The sequence below is a fragment of the Haliotis cracherodii genome, unplaced genomic scaffold (genome assembly GCF_022045235.1).
Source record: "Haliotis cracherodii isolate W230 unplaced genomic scaffold, xgHalCrac1.p SCAF_4, whole genome shotgun sequence".
Lineage (NCBI taxonomy): Eukaryota > Metazoa > Mollusca > Gastropoda > Lepetellida > Haliotidae > Haliotis > Haliotis cracherodii.
In genome coordinates, this window is record NW_027266297.1 from 47,806,562 (window position 1) to 47,827,641 (window position 21,080).

Here is a 21,080-nt window from a genome sequence, read left to right on the forward strand (position 1 = left end):
ACAGTGTCATAGCACATGTACAAAGTTTATGGTTTATATTTATCTATCCCTTCAATCCTTTTCAGGAAAACTCATCGTCCATCATTCAGTCAGCTGAGTCTGAAGATGAAGGGCTTGTATGAAAGCCTTTTGGCACAACGGATGTAAAGAGCAATTGAGCATCGACACAGCAGCCAATATGTTACACATTCCACTTGTGTTCTCAACACCATGTTATTTCAGTTTTAACAAATGGTCTCATTGTCACCCAAGAAAGAGTTGTATGTTTTGACTAGATTTAGTGTTTGCTAATCTGGCCTGACATAAGTCAAGAGCCTTGAGAACTTCAAGCATGTGCACTGTCTGTCATCACGAGATAATATTCAATCTGTTGTGTAAACTAGCATGCCCTTAACTGAGACTATGAACCACTCTGTTCTAATTTCTCTGAATGATAAACTCAGCTCAGCATGTGGCTGTTGTAAAGTGCTTGACACATCCTTCTGCATACAACTTAGCATTCTGTCACCTGCTCGACTATATTGAAAGTGGTTCTAGTTTCTTCTATTGTATATAGTATTCATACATATTAAATAGTCATGATAATTCTATTATTTGTCTAATTCTTCTGATGTGACTATGTACTTTCCAATTTGATAATAAAGTGTAATCAAGCCAAGATGGGCTGTAGTTGAGCCTGTAGTGTATATTTGATCCTTGTATAAATTATCTTAAATTATGTATTCTTTAATTAACATTCTTACTGCACTTGATGTATTTAGTACCACTTCTTAACTGTCTATCAAGACTTGATAGATAGACATGAGGAAAGGTAACAGCCAGGGTATACTTGATGTATGTCACCCATGTTCTTCAAAAATTTCATGGAATCGTAGGCCAAACGAAGAATTCCCCACAGCCTCAAATAAGAAGAGGCCTAAATTTGTTTGGTTTTTTAATCAATATTTAGTAATTGCACAAAATGTAGACATTTTACCATTGATGTATTTGAAGGGGGGAGTTAATATTAGATGAATGGCAATGACAGCTTAACTGGAATTTGTCATATACTCACCTCCAGGACATATCAAAAGCAACAGACAGTTACCAGTGTGCAGACTGCCTGAAGCACATCAAGGCCAAATCTTTAACACACTCATTTAGGATTGTTTCCTTTGTTGAAAGTGAAATTAATTTTAGTATCTGAGTGTGAACATTTAATTTCCATTCAATTTTTTGCTTTGTTTTCCGACTTAACCTAGAGAATGACTCAAAAGATAACCTGAGAATACTTACATGAAGAAAGGATGAGGAAACACAACATAATCACGATGATGGTATAATTAAACAATAGTAATCATACTATACTTCTCGAAAAAGTTAAAGACGACCCAAAGCTTTCATATTACCATAAATCTGTCTTAAATCTTGCTTCTTTTGAGTAAAATTAGAATAAATATTGATCACAGTATGCACAAATATACTGACAAGTTCCCAAAATATATGATGGTACAATGTAGATAAATGATGTGAAAATGGAACTAGTTTGTGAAAGGGTTATGATCCATGAAAGTCCTTTTTGACGAATGTCCCACTTTATATCCTCAAGTGTGCCCTCTGAATGAGAGAATCCAGCTGTTTGAACAATCTCTGGTCTCCTGTCATGCTGTCCAGTTCCTTCCCAGACATGCCAGTACTATTCTACTAACAACTGAACAAGTTGTCATACCTGGGGTAACATTTGACTGCAAAAGTCCTTTTGTTGGAATTAGTCAGATCAACACAATCAAATAATAATTTAACTTTTTAAAGTTTGTGCGTATGCAGTGCATGATTTCAACCTTAAACTCTGCTTCATAAGGCGACACATTTTTTATTTCTTGGTTTACGGATTTCAAACTCATTTCAAAAGTGAGGCAGGCCAATTAAAAAAAAAAAAAAAAAAAGCCTCTCACATTTTTTATCTGAATTTTGTCTTAAAAAGTTAGGTAGGTATGAAAAAAAATATCCTGGCGTAATAAAAGTAAAATAACTAAATTTTTCAAGAACATTTTATTATATCCCTTGCACTCAGCTTGTGCAGGGATGACAACATAACAATATTCATGTCATGGGTGGAAATGCATGAAAGACGCTGCTATTTTGGCAGCAAATGCATGGGCAACGTTTAACTCTTTCAACACCAGCCAACCAGAAGATTACTGCTGTGACACCAAGTTCCCAGAGACTGTTGTGTGATAAATGAAACCAACATTTATCAATGAATTATCTGCTGAAATTAACATCTTTGCTACTACATGTTTGGCCATACACTATTTGAAAGGTCTAATTAATCCTATTGTTTATAAATATGAAAGTTATGTGTATTTCATTATTTAAATAATTCATGAACAACTAAATAAAGTTCGTTTTAAAAAAATAATAATGTAAGCTAAAACATTCATAACGTCCAAATTTAGAGCAAATCTAACGATTTTTTCGGCAAATATAAGAATTCATAAAATCCACTTACCTATTTCTTTTTAATTTTCATTTGTTTACGTTGAACATTATTTTAAAAAGAATTACAAATAATATCTGTCATCACCCATTTCCCGATGATAGTGGCTGTCCGCTCACTAACATGAGGAAATACCTCGGTTTCCAAAGCTTCGTATGAATAACACATACGTCCTGCCATGTCAGTAATTGTTTCACCGACAAAATCTGCTACAAGGTTCGTGATTAGTCAAATTTAAGCACGTGACCTAAGGCAGCTAATCAAATTACAGCAAAGATAATTTTCAGACTTTGGCGAAAGGTTTGTGTTAAATCATGTTATTCTGAACGTTTTAGCATGAAATCGCGATCTATATTAAAAATATGGAACTTTATGGATGCATAGAGCTAGGTTACGAGCTGTGACAAAGATTTCTTATGCATATATTTTGGCATTAAGACATCGTGTCCGAGCCGAGAAATCCAGGCGACGAAAGCCGAGATGTCATTTGACTTACGATATGCGATCGCACGAAAAGTTGGAAATAATAACTAAGATGTCAGTTTGGCAACTTTTATAGATACATTTTTGATGATTTTATTACTTTGTAAATAAAGACGTTTCAGCCCGTGAGGACCCGTTGTCGAAGTGTGTCCGAGAATTTTATTTTCAATAACATTGCGGGAAATAGTGTCAAGTGAATATATTTATAATCTATAGATAAAAAATGATAAAATCAAATGGAATAGGTATTTCAGACATTGTGAAATGTGATAGATTTAATAAATGAATGATGTGACAAGTAGGTTAATATAATTATAAACTATTTTGACGTGGCTTGGACGGTTTACCGTGCGGTGTGACTTGTGGCTTTGAACGGCCAACAGTGTTGAAATAGTTAAACTGGTCACCACTGCGCTTTGCGTTGACATGCTTTGATGGTATAAAGAAGGATCCCAGCAAGAAATATCAGAGTGACTTCCCTTTGCTTTACGCTCGACGAGGAAAAGAAATCTTTTTTTGTTTGAACTTTTTGTCGAAAAGATCGGCGGTAATAAAAAAAAGGGTTATTTTCATTTTTATTTTTTTTTAACATTTGGACTTTGAAAGAGCGGCGCATCCGTAAACCAACAAATAAAAAAAATGTCGCCTAATGCTCTCTTCAAACTTTTTAAGGCTGTGGAAGTGAACTTTGCAGGGGGATAAAAAAAGACAACAAATGTATTCAAAATGGTGCCAGTTTTATTTTATTCTAATGAAAACTCAACTTCTGGTCAATGTCCGCTGTATATGCACTTAACAAGATTAGCCTTGGTATTTATCTTTATGGAGTGAGGCTTAACACATCAGCTGCTAGACGAGACAGATTTAGTCACTTATTTAACTCTCTGACAGTCACTTCTGTTGTCAAAAATAAAAATTAGGGTAAAAAATACATCACTGAGAAGCAATCTAATGAAATGACCTACTAATAGGAAGCAACATGGACACAGTGTCTACTGGGATTATGGTCACCATACCTCGATAGTAGGATTGTAAAGAAAATGTGGGTGGTCAAACTAAAAATATCTGTTGGGCGGAAATTGTAAGAAGATTTTGGATGATTGAAAAGCAGACTATGAACAAGAAACTGTTATTTATGTAGTTAATTCCCCAGCTGGGGGAATATAAAGGTGCATTATACACAATCAAGGCAAATTAGTAAATAATACAATCATCATACTTCATATTGTTATATTTTTTCATCAGGGTGAAAAGAGTACAGCGGATCCGTTATACAAGAAATTCATTTTGTCTGACCTGAGTATTGTAAAAGATTGAAAAGATGATAATGTGGGTATGGAAACATTAATGTTTAATTTAGCTACAAAAAGATTCCATTGTTTTTAAAAATGTATATTCTACTTGTGTTCCAAACAATTCTGAGAACAGAAACATTTTTTGCTTTATCTGTTGAATGGCTAAGAGAGCAATTTAAGCCTGATTCTATTAACATTTTTATCTTAATGACTTTGTTGTTTCCTAGATATGTACTTATTGTGACCAAATGTATAAATAATTTTGTAATCATTCCCTAATTTTCTTTTAACATGTCGTTCTGAAATTGAGTTATCTGTCCTAGCGCAGGCAAATAAAACGTCTCTGCATGTGCAAACCTCCAACTTTCATTATTTCTGCTTATTTGCTCCAAGCAAGCTGTGTAAATTTTTTATAATATTTTTGGGTTGAATATTCCTACGTATTTTGTGATTTAGCTAGTCTACCCATTTATTACCTTCTGTTACATCAAATCATGAGTTTTTGTCAATGTAATTGATAGAATCAAATAACTTTATTCCAAGTTGATTGGTCAGAATGGCTAGCGAAAGTCAACCCAAATGCACAAAGTACACAACATTTATGTAAGAGATAGGTCTTCACTTGTTGTGTATGTAGAAGATAGGTCTTCACCTGTTGTGTATGTAAAAGATAGGTCTTCACTTGTTGTTTCGGTAAAAGATAAGTCTTCACTTGTTGTGAAGATCCGGGGTAGAATAGGTCTTCAGCAACCCATGCTCGCTGTAAAAGGCGACTATACTTCTCGTAAGAGGCGACTAACGGGATTGGTTGGTCAGGCGCTAACTTGGTTGATGCATGTCATCGTATCCCAATTGCGTGGGGTGATGTTCATGATGTCAATCACTGGATTGTCTGGTCCAGACTTATTTATTTACAGACGGCCATCATATAGCTGGAATATTGCTGGCGTTAAACAACAAACAAAATGGTTGTGTAGACATTGGCCCACCAAGAACTGCTCATTTCCTGATCATTGTTATTTTTGTGTAGACTCCACAGAGGCAAAATCTGAAGACACAGATCTTTATTGGAACAAGTCTAAGGCTGACAAATGTAAACGATCTGATGGTTATCAAACTCATAATCCTTTATCTTCAATGCTATTTTTTCCTGTTCAGATCTGAAACTTCTGATGATATTGACAAGATTGATGATTGGGTAGAGAAAGCCATCATTACTCAGGCTTAGGTGACAAAACTAAGGATTGATAAAATTGACACAAAAATTCAAAATCTAAGTGTCTGGTCATCAGGATGATTTGATCACTCTGAAACATCCATTCTCTAATTTCTTCATTTAATTAGGACTCTGTGTAGGTCAGGTTATTCAAGTTAAGCATAAATACACAAGAACATAAGTAGTTTGTGTATAAGTGTCTGAGCCCAACAGCCTACTAGAGGGAATGTTTACATAATAATTAGAAACAATTTCATATATTGTTAGCAAATATATTAGTAAGTTAATTCTGTCATTTATTGGGGTGGAGAAATAATGCAATTAGGAGGTTTGCACTTTCACAGAGGTTGTATTTTCCTGTGTTAGAGGAGATAACTCAAGGAACTATAAGTACCACTAATTCTTATTTTATTTTTTAACCTCGAGATCATCTGCAATCAGGAGAAATAGGGCCATCCTATTCTAGAGGTACGTTTACTGATATAATTACTAACGCCATAAATTGTTTCTTTGGTAAGCATAGATATCCATGATGCGATGTTATTTTTTGCAGTTGATGTGGGTATGTTTTTAAACTCTTATTAGCCTCCAGAAACAATTAAAGACTTTGAGTCATTTTGTTATGAATGGAGATGAGAAGTACAGTTGGAAAGACAAATGTCATTGTATTGCAAAATGAAGTTGTTTGTCTCACAAACGCATTGGCTTGGAAATTCTTCTTTTCTTTTTTTTATGAAAGCTTTTATAGATATTCAGGTTTAATCATGTTTTGAATTCTAACATATCTCCAATGTCATTATATTGTTCAGTTATATTGGGTATAGTATGTTATGATGTTGAAAAAGTACATGCTCTCTTTGTCAAATGATACCTAGATGTTGGTTGATTCATGTAATAAGACTATTTCAGAAGAAACATTTCCACATAGTGTTTCTATACATGCAGTTAAGAGTTGTTAAATGTTGGTTAAACTGTTGAGAAAGTAATTGTCGGGTGTGGTAAACAAATCAGGTGTTACATGTGAGAGTGCCATTATTTTATTCTTGTTGTTCAGGAATGTTGCATTCACAAGTTGTTGGTGAGACTATATGTTGTAAGCAAAGATTAAGGGCTATGGGCTTTCAAAACTGGCATTCCAGGATCTTCTTCTCCCTATATTGTGGTAATACATTGACCCCGTTCACCGTCAGAAAAATATTCAACGTGTATCCGTTGTAAATAAGTCTTCATGAAAATTGTAGTTTTATTTACAGCTGAATGAATACTTTGCTTGATTTGTATTGCACTATTTGCATTATTGTATCCAACTCATTGTACTGAATGCAGTTTTGCTCAAAGTATATTTTATGCTTGTTCATGACAATGGTTTCTGTCTACCTACTGTCACTGTTCTTCAGACAAGGATTGGCAATACTGAAAGTTTACCACAATCACAATTTGACAAAAATGGTTATTCAACAATTTCCTATTTTAGGAGTCATGAACTTGTCTTATGTGAACAGTGAAGATATAGTAGAAAACATTATTGTGTGCATGGTGATGTCCTGAAAGAACACTTATTATAAACACTAAAACAAATGTAACCTTTCAGGATTTATAGCATACATGTTAAATGATCAGGTTAAAATTAACATGTTAATAAAAAAATTATTCTGTTGGATTATTTTCTTTCTGATCACAAGAATGGTATTACATTTTAGGTATATGGCATCATACCAGCCAAGAATAACAATATCAATATCTGTAGATTGTAGATTGCCAGAGTTTTGGGGTCATCCTTTCTATAGCCTCAATGAGCTAAAATCTTCTCTTTTCTATTGTTAGTTGTCTACCCACATTTTACTGACAAATGCCCATACTATCGATGTACATGTATAGTGGTGGATTCTCATGGCATCAATCACCTGATTGTGTATTCCAGACTCGATTATGTACAGGCCGCTGTCATATAGCTGGAATATTGCTGAGTGCAGCGTTAAACAACAACCAAACATGTTTACTGGCCATGCTTATAGACCTTTGATGACAGCTAAACTGCTCTTGCCCCCAGGGAACACACCAATCTACAGCTCGTGGAGTCTTGAAACCAACACCAGAATAAACATGAAATGTCATAATTTGACTCATGAAAAGTCTCTTTTTTTATATTTGTCATTGTAAGTCAATGTTATATTTTACCGTTTAAGAAAATAATTTGTCAGATTGTTCAATACATGAAAACTAGCCTGTGGTATATGAGTTCTACACTGAGGATGTGTGTTTACTTTCAGTGCACATCTCCTGTGATCTTGTCATCCCTCATTGCATTTGTCCATAAACTTTCATAAACTCGTGAGTCAACTGTCGTAGACATCATCTCCTCACAAACCTCTGAACCATTGAAGCTGCAGTGTCAACATGTTTGTTCCCTCAAATGATGACAATTGTTCAAGAAATCCAGCCATATTTTCTTTCAAAATATAATGATATGTGGTACATTTGCGCCATAGTAGTTGGTAGTTGGGCTCAACATATACGTTCTGTATTTTTGCAATATTTTAAATTCTGCCCTTCAATTGATGTTTGCAGTTTGCACCATGCCGAAAAATTATCTAAGATTGTGTTTCCTCTCACTGAAAATATCTCCACTGAAATTACTGAACCAGTGAATCTGAAACTTCACAAGCCTGTTCCCACCAATGATGGTACCAGAATTTGTTCAAGAGCTTTAAAGTGTTTAAGTAGCTGCCTTTGTTGCCATTTAAAACTGTTGACTAAATATCCAGATGAGCTACAGTGCCATGGCATTATATTCTATACATATCTTACTCTGTGTTGTCCAAAGACCACACTGTATCCAAACTGTATAATGAAAGTTTTGTAATCCCTTGTTTAGGTCTCACATTTCTTCGTTTATGACAAATAAATAACATGAATTTCTTCTAACTCCTGGATCACTGCAAGTATGTGAACTGCCAACATGGATGTTTCTTAAGGTTGGTTGGTTTGTTGTTTTACACCGCACTGGGCAATACTCCAGCTGTGTGATGGCGGTCTGTAAATAATCAAGTCTGGACCAGACAATCCAGTGATTGACACCATGAGCATCGATCCACGAAATTAGGATTGATGACATACTTCAACCAAGTCAGCGAGCCTGACCACCCGATCCTTGAGGGAGCACTAGGCTGTTCCCATCCATCCCCATGACTGACACTGCCTGTTAAAACTCATTTGCTGCTTTCTCAACTGAGTATAATGAGAAACTGGGCATATACTGAATCGGACATGCTTAGAAACAGGTACACACCCATGCCTGCGTGCACACACACACACAGATAGAAAGGTTTACTCAAGCGACATTCAACCATAAATCATTTTGCCAGTCATATTACAAATTCTATGGCAGTTTACCAGGCAGCCGAGTACATGATGCATTAAGATTCATTTATTTCTCAACACCACCAGCGGTGGTAAAAGAGCAACATATTACAAATTATACATATACATCAAAATGGTAGATATTTCTGTTTTGATGAACGGGTAGTTAAGTAAAAAATATGTACAATAAGTCGTGATCGGTGTTTCAGTTTCGTAATTTGTGAAATAATGTGCATGAATTGATATCAATGATTTCAACATGATTTAGGGATTGAAGCTGTATCATTCTTGTTATAACATATATCCAGAATTTATTCCAACAAGATTCTCCAAGGAATTCGTCATAGAAAGTGTTACGTTCTTACTGAATAACAATATGTTTAATTTTGACGTGGAACATTATAGACAAATTAAAGGGTAGAGCAGTGGGTACTAAAATGGCACCCACTTACTCTATGTTAGTTTTGAACTCTGGAAACCAAAGTGAGAGAACAGGACCTCAAGTCACTGAATACTTTAGAACAAATTGGCGACGTTTCCTTGATTGTGTCATGCTGTGGCCCTTTGAAGACAGGAAATTAACTCTTGTCTTAGGACATCCTAAATAATTTGAACAAACCTCTGGAATTTACCATGGACTCCAATTATTTTGAAATTCCGTTTTTGGACACAATGGAAAAACTGTGTGAACGTGATCTAGAAACAGATATATATGTATACTATTAACCTACAGATACTAAGGACTACATATAGATTTATCTTTTTTTTCACCCAAGTCATACAAAAAGAAGCATCCCATATAATTTAGCAAGGCGTATCCGCATCATTGTATGAAATATATCCACAAGGAACATACTACAATTTTACTTCTGGGCGATGGAGTAAGAAAGAAACAGCCACAGAGAGAAATATGTTAACACGCGCCATATTTGAACCACGTCTTACACCTACCGAAATGACTCAAAATGTAAATGGGGAAGTTGTGGAACTTGTGAATATACAACTGTAAATTCATGAAAATATTCAAAAACAAAAAAATCCATTTCATGTAGGCTTTAACCTGGACTGTGCCACGAAACATCTTATTTATGTTATAATATTACAAGGGTGTCATGAAAAATATATTAGACAAACGGAGTGCTTGAGAGACAGAGTGTGCGTCCACAAACAGCAAATACAGGACCACAAAACAAGGTCCATCCCCTCAAGCGCTCATATTGACAAATGCGAAATCGATATGCCTATAACCACCCTACTTCACATTTCTGTACATCACTTGCTTGATAGTGGTGTTATTATTTACACTGAACGTCTGATTCATTGTAATAAAGAAATTGCATATCCATATACTATAGATCTTTTCTTTTGGGGTACGATTTCGTCTTTCGTTTTTAGCTCACCAGGTCCGAAGGACCAAGGTGAGCTTATGCCATACCGTGGCGTCCCTCGTCTTCTTCTGAACCACTAATTGGAAATAAATGAAATTTGACTGGAAGCATCCCTAGGTGGTGGGGATTCAAAACTGTACAAATGGTGGGGCTGACCCTCAAAGGACTTAGGGGTGGGGCCAAATAGGAGTAATTTGGCGTTATTGCTTAAAACAACTTCCTCTCTGGAACTAAGAGATAGTTATCAACCATATTTGGTTGGAAGCATTCTCCAAATGGGGATTCACCCTTTCAAGTGAAAAAACTGTTTGAGTTCTATTAAAACGCCGGGGGAAAGATGCTATGATACCCCGTGTCTCCATAAAAGGCAAACCTATCAAATTTGAAAAATCTGCAATATTTCTTGGGGTGATCCTTGATCAACACCTCACTTGGCGCAAGCATGTAGAATATGTCGAAAACAGATGTCAAAAAGACCTGAACGTATTACGGGCAAAATTTCAGGCACATCTTGGGGCACATCGAGGGACACTCAGCTGGACCTCTACAAAGCTCTTATCAGATCAAAAATTGACCATGGTTGTGAGGCTCATTCAGCATCAAATACTGTCTTGAGGCGCCTAGACAGAATACAATACGAAGCCCTAATGCTAGCCACAGGCACCTCACTAGAAGCGCTACTAGCCACAGGCACCTCACTAGAAGCGCTACAAGTAGAAACAGGAGAACTCCCATTGAAACTAAGAAGAGAGCAGGCAATATTATCGTTCTGGGGACGAACATCAAGCCCTTTGGTTAAAAAGATATGGCAAGACAAAAACACTCGAGATGAAGCCCTAGCTCGAAAAAATCCCTCACTAAAGCCATCTGGGATATTAGTACGTGAACTCATTTGAAGTCACAATTGGGATGACATTCAGCCTCCAGAAAGTCACTACAAAGGGTTACACCCTTCCTGGACTTTAAAAACTCCAAAAGTTGACACTGCTTTAACATCAGAAGTCACTAAAAGAGAAAACCCAACCCTACTACGATCAGTAGCTATCACTTAAATTCAAACTACCTGGGACAGCTGGGCCCATTTATACACTGATGGATCCAAGAATCCTATCAACGACAGTGTTGGTTACGGGATCCATATTCACAGCTCCAAACCCCAAGCACATTCAGTTCGATTGCCTGATGGTCTGTCAGTATTCACGGCTGAATTGGAGGCAATTCATCATGCACTCAAACTCATACCGGAACTCCCGGAAGCAAAGGCAGTCGTCCTATCAGACTCGCTAAGTGCACTTCAGGCCATCAGTGGCAGAAACTCAAACTCCAGGCCAAACACAGTCAACAATATTCTATACCAATATACAAAACTATCGGACCAAGGGCAACAGGTGGAGCTGTGTTGGATCCCCTCTCACATAGATATTCATGGAAATGAAAAAGCAGACTCACTGGCGAAGCTAGCTTTAGACAAAGCGGATATACAGCCTATTCCCTTTAGTAAACTAGAGATAAAAAGCAAAATCAAAGCCTCCATAGCAGAAAGATGGCAAGCCCAATGGGACGCAAGTAAGATCGGCAGATGGCTATACAAAATTCAACCCAAGGTCCAACAAAAGCCAAACTCATACTCAAATGAAAGGAAAATTGAAATTGCTATCTCACGCCTCAGACTTGGTCACAGAAAGCACTATGACAAGGTTTGTTCATCTTGCAATCAGGCTGAAACCATTGACCACATGTTACTAGAATGTCAAGACCATGCCCCAGCCTGGGCTAGGTTAAAACAAGAATTGCAGTTAGATCCGCTATCTGTCATAGATCTCCTAAAGCCAAGAGATGCAATAGCGAAGGCCAAACTAACTCTATTTCTGAGAGACGGACAGCTGCTCGAACGTATATAAACAGAGCAGCCAAGGATAAAAATGAAATCATATCAACATAAGAAAATAGAAATCATATCAATGCAAAAACAGAAATTATGTGAACACCGAACTCACAATAAATATGTGAACCCTTCTTACACACAGGAGTCTCAAAGAGGGACAGGTCAGCCGAAATTGCCTAGGCAGAAGGCGACCTCTTAAACACCTAATGCAACAACAACAACAACAGTAAGTAATTAGTTAGAAACGTTTTGTGGGATGAGATCTTCATCTCAAGGACAGACACCCGTCTGTTCAGGCTGTGGGCAACAACAGATATCTGGTGACCCTCACCCTAGATGTCTATCATACAAGCAACTGCACACAAAAGTCAAGGTGCAGCTATTGCGAGCCTCTGTCAAAGGAGAAAATTGACAAGCTCTACAAGGCATGTATCAACAATCGGATTTGTTTACTTCCGGCGTCCTCACAGTGACTCTTTTTTTTTCTTTTTTGCCTTGGACTTGGCTTGTATCATCTAGTGTTTAAAAAAAACGAAGGCAGTTTTGCAGGGACAACATCGCCTACTGGATGTGTGTAATTTGTCTTTTTTTATTTTTCATGTGTGCTTGATGTACGAAAGGTATGAATGTGTGCTGCGAGAAGCTTTAGATTTTTTTCACTCGATTTTAGATGATGGCTAATAATTTATGTTTTGGCTCTTTAAACTGTAGAGGGCTTGGGGATATAAATAAGAGAAGGGACATATTCAACTTTCTGCATTCGAAAAAAATGTACGTTATTTTTTTTGCAAGATACACATTTCACATTTGGGGAAGAAAAACATCTAAGATCCATGTGGGGCTATGATGTGATTCTTAACTGTCATTCTAGTCAAGCTAGAGGTGTAGCTCTGTTATTAGACTGTAAGGCGACACATTTTTTATTTCTTGGTTTACGGATTTCAAACTCATTTCAAAAGTGAGGCAGGCCAATTAAAAAAAAAAAAAAAAAAAGCCTCTCACATTTTTTATCTGAATTTTGTCTTAAAAAGTTAGGTAGGTATGAAAAAAAATATCCTGGCGTAATAAAAGTAAAATAACTAAATTTTTCAAGAACATTTTATTATATCCCTTGCACTCAGCTTGTGCAGGGATGACAACATAACAATATTCATGTCATGGGTGGAAATGCATGAAAGACGCTGCTATTTTGGCAGCAAATGCATGGGCAACGTTTAACTCTTTCAACACCAGCCAACCAGAAGATTACTGCTGTGACACCAAGTTCCCAGAGACTGTTGTGTGATAAATGAAACCAACATTTATCAATGAATTATCTGCTGAAATTAACATCTTTGCTACTACATGTTTGGCCATACACTATTTGAAAGGTCTAATTAATCCTATTGTTTATAAATATGAAAGTTATGTGTATTTCATTATTTAAATAATTCATGAACAACTAAATAAAGTTCGTTTTAAAAAAATAATAATGTAAGCTAAAACATTCATAACGTCCAAATTTAGAGCAAATCTAACGATTTTTTCGGCAAATATAAGAATTCATAAAATCCACTTACCTATTTCTTTTTAATTTTCATTTGTTTACGTTGAACATTATTTTAAAAAGAATTACAAATAATATCTGTCATCACCCATTTCCCGATGATAGTGGCTGTCCGCTCACTAACATGAGGAAATACCTCGGTTTCCAAAGCTTCGTATGAATAACACATACGTCCTGCCATGTCAGTAATTGTTTCACCGACAAAATCTGCTACAAGGTTCGTGATTAGTCAAATTTAAGCACGTGACCTAAGGCAGCTAATCAAATTACAGCAAAGATAATTTTCAGACTTTGGCGAAAGGTTTGTGTTAAATCATGTTATTCTGAACGTTTTAGCATGAAATCGCGATCTATATTAAAAATATGGAACTTTATGGATGCATAGAGCTAGGTTACGAGCTGTGACAAAGATTTCTTATGCATATATTTTGGCATTAAGACATCGTGTCCGAGCCGAGAAATCCAGGCGACGAAAGCCGAGATGTCATTTGACTTACGATATGCGATCGCACGAAAAGTTGGAAATAATAACTAAGATGTCAGTTTGGCAACTTTTATAGATACATTTTTGATGATTTTATTACTTTGTAAATAAAGACGTTTCAGCCCGTGAGGACCCGTTGTCGAAGTGTGTCCGAGAATTTTATTTTCAATAACATTGAGGGAAATAGTGTCAAGTGAATATATTTATAATCTATAGATAAAAAATGATAAAATCAAATGGAATAGGTATTTCAGACATTGTGAAATGTGATAGATTTAATAAATGAATGATGTGACAAGTAGGTTAATATAATTATAAACTATTTTGACGTGGCTTGGACGGTTTACCGTGCGGTGTGACTTGTGGCTTTGAACGGCCAACAGTGTTGAAATAGTTAAACTGGTCACCACTGCGCTTTGCGTTGACATGCTTTGATGGTATAAAGAAGGATCCCAGCAAGAAATATCAGAGTGACTTCCCTTTGCTTTACGCTCGACGAGGAAAAGAAATCTTTTTTTGTTTGAACTTTTTGTCGAAAAGATCGGCGGTAATAAAAAAAAGGGTAATTTTCATTTTTATTTTTTTTTAACATTTGGACTTTGAAAGAGCGGCGCATCCGTAAACCAACAAATAAAAAAAATGTCGCCTAATGTAGAGTATAAGATTCACCATGTATATAAAGATGGCTCCGGCAACTTTATATTGAATGATATAACTTTGAATGGTAATCGAATGTCGGAACTATTTATGGCCCAAACACCGACACACCAGATTTCTATAAGATGATATTGACAAAATTTAAGGAATATGGAAATAGCAGTTACATATTAGGTGGAGACTTTAATCTGGTGCTTGACCCTGATAAAGATACAAACAATTACAAAAATATTAACAACCCTAATGCCAGAGAACAGCTTTCAGAACTGATAGAACTTAACCTAATTGACATTTGGCGAGAAAATAACCAAGACTCAAGGCAATACACATGGAGACGTTCAAATCCTATAAAACAGGCCAGGTTAGATTTTTTTCCTTGTTTCTGAAAATCTGTGTAGTAATGTTACCAACGTCAAGATAAATCCAGGGTACAGAACAGACCACTTATAAATCTTACCATGAATATTGAAAAAAACACCAAAAGGAAAACTTGGAAATTTAACAACTCCTTGCTACAAGATCACAAGTACGTTGAACAAATAAAACATGTAATATCTGATGTAAAGAAAGAATATGCTATACCAGTCTATAATCAGGATGCCATTGACCAAGTCCCTAATGATAACCTGCAATTCCAGATTGATGATCACCCTTTTATGGAAACTCTCCTCATGAAAATTAGGGGAAATCAATAGCCTATTCATTTATAAAAAAACAAATGACCAAAAAAGAAAATGACTTAACAGCAGAAATTGAACTACTAGAAAACAATTATGATGAAAATACTGCTAATGATCTAGAAACTAAAAGGATTGAATTGCAACAATTGCGAAAAAAAAGATTAGATGGCTTATTAGTGAGATCAAAGGCAAGATGGATAGATGAAGGTGAAACTATAAGTAAATATTTCTGTAATCTGGAAAGTATAAACTATATCAGCAAAAATATGAAAGAAATAGAAACAAAAGATGGAACTGTACTAAATGACACCAAAGACATTATACATGAAGCAACCAATTTCTATCAAAACTGAATATGCCAAGATGAAAGTTTTTTTCTATTGATTAGGTTTATGATGTTAATTTGTTCAGTATCTCTCATGCTTCTCTGTGGTCCAGAGGATAATGTGTAGACTTGAATTTCAGTAAGGTTGCTGGGTGTGAGTTCAAACCCAGGATTCAGCAATGAGTTTTTTGTATAATCTGAAATGTATATTGAAGCCTCAGTTTCACTTCTTCCTGTCATGTGATCAGGTGTGATCACACAATGTCCATGCATTGGATGTACATGCTGTATACTTCTAGAGATCACACTATTAATGATATAGACCTTGATGAATTACTTTTAGAATATGATGTTCCTAAACTTAAAACACCTGAATCTGATCTTATCGAAGGATGTATTACTAAGAATGAGTTGCTAACAGCTCTCAAAAGATCCAAGAATAACAAAAGTCAAGGGTCAGATGGATTTTCATATGAATTTTTCAAAATGTTTTGGCTTGATCTGGGCGACTTCATACTTAGAACAATTAATTATAGCTATGAAACTGGAAACTTGTCAATCACCCAGAAGCAAGGAATCATCACCTGTATCGCCAAAAAAGATAAACCGAGACAACTCATAAAAAATTGGCGCCCGATTACCCTGTTAAACTCCATATATAAACTTTTATCTTCCGTGATTGCAGATAGATTTATTAAAAAAGTATTGCCTCAGATAATCAGTGAAGACCAAACTGGTTTCATGTCTGGAAGATATATCGGGGACAACATCCGCCTGATATATGATCTACTCTTATACACAGAATCTAAACAAATGCCAGGTATGCTACTTCTAGTTGATTTTGACTCTGTCTCCTGGTCTTTTATCTTTAAACCCAGAAATTCTTTGGATTTGGTGCAAGTATTTCTAAATGGATATCTATACTCTATAAAGATATAAGGTCTAGCCTAATTATAAATGGAAATATGTCACCTTGGATACCAGTCGGCCATGGCTGTAGGCAGGGGGATCCATTATCTCCTTATATTTTTCTGCTTTGTGCGGAAATTCTTGCAATTCTTGTGAAAAAAAATAAAGATATTCAGGGCTTAACTATAAACGGTAAAGATTATTTAATTGTGCAATATGCAGATTATATAGAACTTCTTTTGGACGGTTCTAAGAAATCCTTCAAGGCTACTATAGACACTCTTTATATGTTTGCAAATATTTCTGGATTAAGAATAAATTTTGATAAAACTCAAATAATCTGGATAGGCTCCAAGAAGAATAGTAATATCAAATTTAGACCAGACTTAAACCTTGAATGGAACCCTAAAACCTTTAGAATTCTAGGCATAATTTTCTCTACCAATCGAGATAAAATTATTAAACATAATTTTGAAAGCAAAATCTTTGAAATTGAACAAACCATTAAGAGATGGATGAAAAGAATTATAACCCCATTAGACAAAATTGCAATTATCAAATCAATACTCATTTCAAAACTTAATTTCCTTTTCCTTACCCTCCCTAGTCCCCCAGATGAATTCTTTAAAAGGATAAATACTATTCTTTTCAAGTTTTTATGGGATAACAAACCAGACAAACTAAAAAGAACAGTTGGTTGTAAACCTATTTCCCTTGGAGGACTTGGTATGATAGATAGTTTTGCATATGTTGACAATTTGAAAATAATCTGGATAAAAAATTTACTAAATGTTGATTTGGAAAAGAAATGGAAAATTTTAATGACTAATACTACTCCTGAATTTCCTGATTTACATTTATGGGAAGTGATTTTCCACTTAAGCTTGCTAAAAAAAAATAAAAAAATTTTGGAAAGATTGTTTTACTGCCTTTTCTAAATATAGTAATAAAATAAAACCCAATAATTCCTGAGGGAACCCCTGCTATACAATAAAAATATTATTATAAATGGCAAATCATTAGATAACAAAATCTTTCATCTCAATAACATACACAGCATACATTGCTTGCTAAACAATGATGGAAATTTTATGACATTGCAACAATTCTGTAATAAATACTTCAGTATAAATTTCCTTGAATTTTATGGTATTAGAAAATCAGTAAATAAATACATGAGGCATTAATAAAGACCTGCACCTGGAAACAACAAACAATACAAATATATCTATTGCCAATCTCTTTTCATGTAAAAAAGTCTCAAAGAAATATTACTATGTAATACGTCGAACTGGTGAAAGTTTAAAAGTTATTGACAAGTGGGAAGAGGAACTTTTAATGGATATGAACTGGCCCAGCTTTTTTATCAAAGCACACAAAACTACTCCAGACCCTAAATGGTTTCAGCTTAGATTGCTCAACAGAATTCTACCTGTTAATACTTATTTACTCAAGATGCATATTGTGGACAACTGTCTATGTACTTTCTTAGTAGTATAGGTAATGGGGGTTCTGGACCACTTCCACTGGAGCGGGATTCATATACCTACACTGCTACTACAGGTAGCATTTTTTATGTGTAAATGACTATGCGATTCAACGATAGTCATGAGATTCAGCTAAATTGACCACCACCTGGAGTCTATGATATAAATTTTTATAGGTAATGATGGTTCTGGCTCACTTCCACTGGAGCCAGATTCATATACCTATACTGCTACTACAGATGGAATTTTTTATGCCAAAATGATTATGTGATTCAACGATAGTCATGAGTTGTATTAAACGAAACATCAATATTAATTAATAATGAATAAAATTTACTATAGCCCACGAGGATATTGGAAAGGTGTAGGAGCAATAAAAAAATTAGCCACCGCGGCAAAGGTATCTAAAGATGTGGCCAAGGATTGGTTAAAGAAACAAGCGTTGTGGCAAATATATTTACCGGCACCACGTTATATACTGAGGAAGAAGTTTGATATTTCTACGACGAATGAAGTTCATCAGGCTGACCTCTTGTTTCTTCCCCACGATAAGGTAAAACGCAAAACGTATAAATACGCTTTAACAGTAGTGGATGTGGCTAGTCGATACAAAGAGGCTGAGCCATTAACCTCGAAAGATTCAACAGAAGTAGCTAATGCACTGAGCCGCTAAAATGGCCTAAGCTATTTCAAGTAGATCCCGGTCGCGAGTTTATGGGATCGATAACTAAACTTTTAACAAAGCACGATGTCAAAATCGTCCGTGGTGAAAGAGAGTCCCACCGTAGTCAAGCCATTGTTGAAAGATTTAACCGGACATTAGCGGAACCTTTGTTTGGCTATCAGTATGGGATCGAAATGAAATCCGAGCGATTGAGATCAACCAAATGGGTGACACGATTATCCGCCGTTGTATCAGCGCTGAATAATGAAGTAACGAGATTAATAGGGAAGAAACCATCCGATGCGATTAAAATGAAATCCGTGACTTCCGAATCTTCAGCACCGAGGAGAGGCAAAGAACAAAAACTTCCGGATAGAGTAAGGGTAAGATATTTATACCAGCCCGGTGAACTCGAAGGAGGCCTACGTCGCGCAACCGATCCCATATGGTCCCTTAAGACGTATAACATTAGTCGATTGGTTACGAAAGAAGGAGAGCCTATTCTTTATTATCTTCAAGATGGACCGGGTAGGGCATTTGTACGAGAAGAGTTGTTCATAGTTCCCGACGGTACGGTATTACCACCATAACCATAAGCATAGGTAGTTACACCATCATTATCAATCCATCTCTTTGTATCTAAGGGGGATAATGATGTCTTGTTCATTCTTAATCCATATATCCTATGATCGTAACTTCTTAAAGAGTTCATCTCGTGTTTGAACGTTCTACCGTTGAATAATGATTCTTTATACTGTTCGTGTTTGATATGCTTTTTTACAACATACTTCTTAACACCCTTGGCTTTTCTTATCTCTCCATTATCGGACTTTTTTATAGAATACATCTTAGGTCTTAATCCCACATACTCCGCTATAGGGGTCCCAGCACATTCATCCTTCATCTTACCTAACACCTTTTTATTTACTACGCTGTGCAGTGAATTATCTTTTGGGTAATCGCTCATGTCGTACATATCTATTTTTTCTGCCATATCTTTATACACATCCTCGGTTTGTATTTCCATCAACAAAGAATCTGTGTCGGTATATAACACCTCGCATCTATCGACGTATTGCTTCTTAAGTTCGTTGTAATAAAAGTCATACATTAAGTGTTTTGACAAGTCGAGAATACTCATACCGACGTACACCAGTCTGTTGAATTTTATATTACTTTTCTGCATATGCAACGCGGCTAAGTCGTTATCGAATATCTTGCTTCTGTTAAAAGCCGGACTGGCTATAAGTTTCCTGAGTCTTTCTTCCTCATTAGATCTGACTAATTTAACATCAACACGCTTCCTTAGATTCTCCATAGTTTTACCGAATACCAAGTTATTCATGAGCTTATACAGATTCTTTTCGAAATCGCTGGTAGCTATCTTTCTTAAATCTGTGTTCAACCTTATATAGGGCTCCATCCAAGGGCTTTGATCGAACTTTAGAACTCTGTGTATTTTCTTTAGTTTCATACCTAATGATAGATATAACTGGAGATTTCTGTAGTGAACTATATATTTTGTCTTATCCATCAAATTTGGTACGAGTTTTTCTACGTTAGCTAACCTACTATTACCCATCAAGGAGCGTTGATATTCAGACATCCAATCTTTATTAACCATTAATCTTTCGGGAGCTAGCGGATAACTTTTATGGTCTTTATGTAAGGAACTCGGATATTCCAAGTCAACTTCTAGTATGTACCCTTTATTCTCGTCATTATTATCGATATCATTGACCCACTCAAAACCACCCGTGGGTAAAGGTTGACTCATAGCCTATCCGTACAAATTGTTAGCGTCGAGATATAATATGTGCGTGTCGGGTTTACTCGGATCGTATCCTTCCAATAATTTATTATTAGCCTTAGAATACCTTTTCGCCGCCATCGATATACCACCTCTTAATCCTTTCTCAATAAACAAGTGCATATCGTAATCTGTGAGTAGTTTTAGTTCTACGCCGGTCTTCTTCAACAATGCATCCCACGATAGTCCGGGACTGGAATAGTACCATGCCGGGTCCAAGCCGTATTGTTTTAAACACGTCTTTCTAAATATCTCGAATATATCGGCGAGTAACAGTACATTGGTTTTTAAGTACAGATCGTGATAATCACCTAAATTCTTACAACCTAATTTATCCCAGACCGTCAGAGCGTGTCTTCTTCAACAATGCATCCCACGATAGTCCGGGACTGGAATAGTACCATGCCGGGTC

At 35.9% G+C, this 21,080-nt stretch overlaps 1 protein-coding gene across 1 annotated transcript in view; it reads left to right on the forward strand.

Moving 5' to 3' along the window:
* LOC139479081 (tyrosine-protein kinase SYK-like) overlaps positions 1-8,398 on the forward strand; it is a 234,636-nt gene extending 226,238 nt beyond the window's left edge. The window contains exon 16 of the mRNA XM_071261837.1: positions 66-8,398. Coding sequence (XP_071117938.1) covers positions 66-147 — 82 coding nt within the window. The 3' untranslated portion in view covers positions 148-8,398. The remainder of the gene's footprint in view (positions 1-65) is intronic.
* The last annotated feature ends 12,682 nt before the right edge of the window (positions 8,399-21,080 follow it).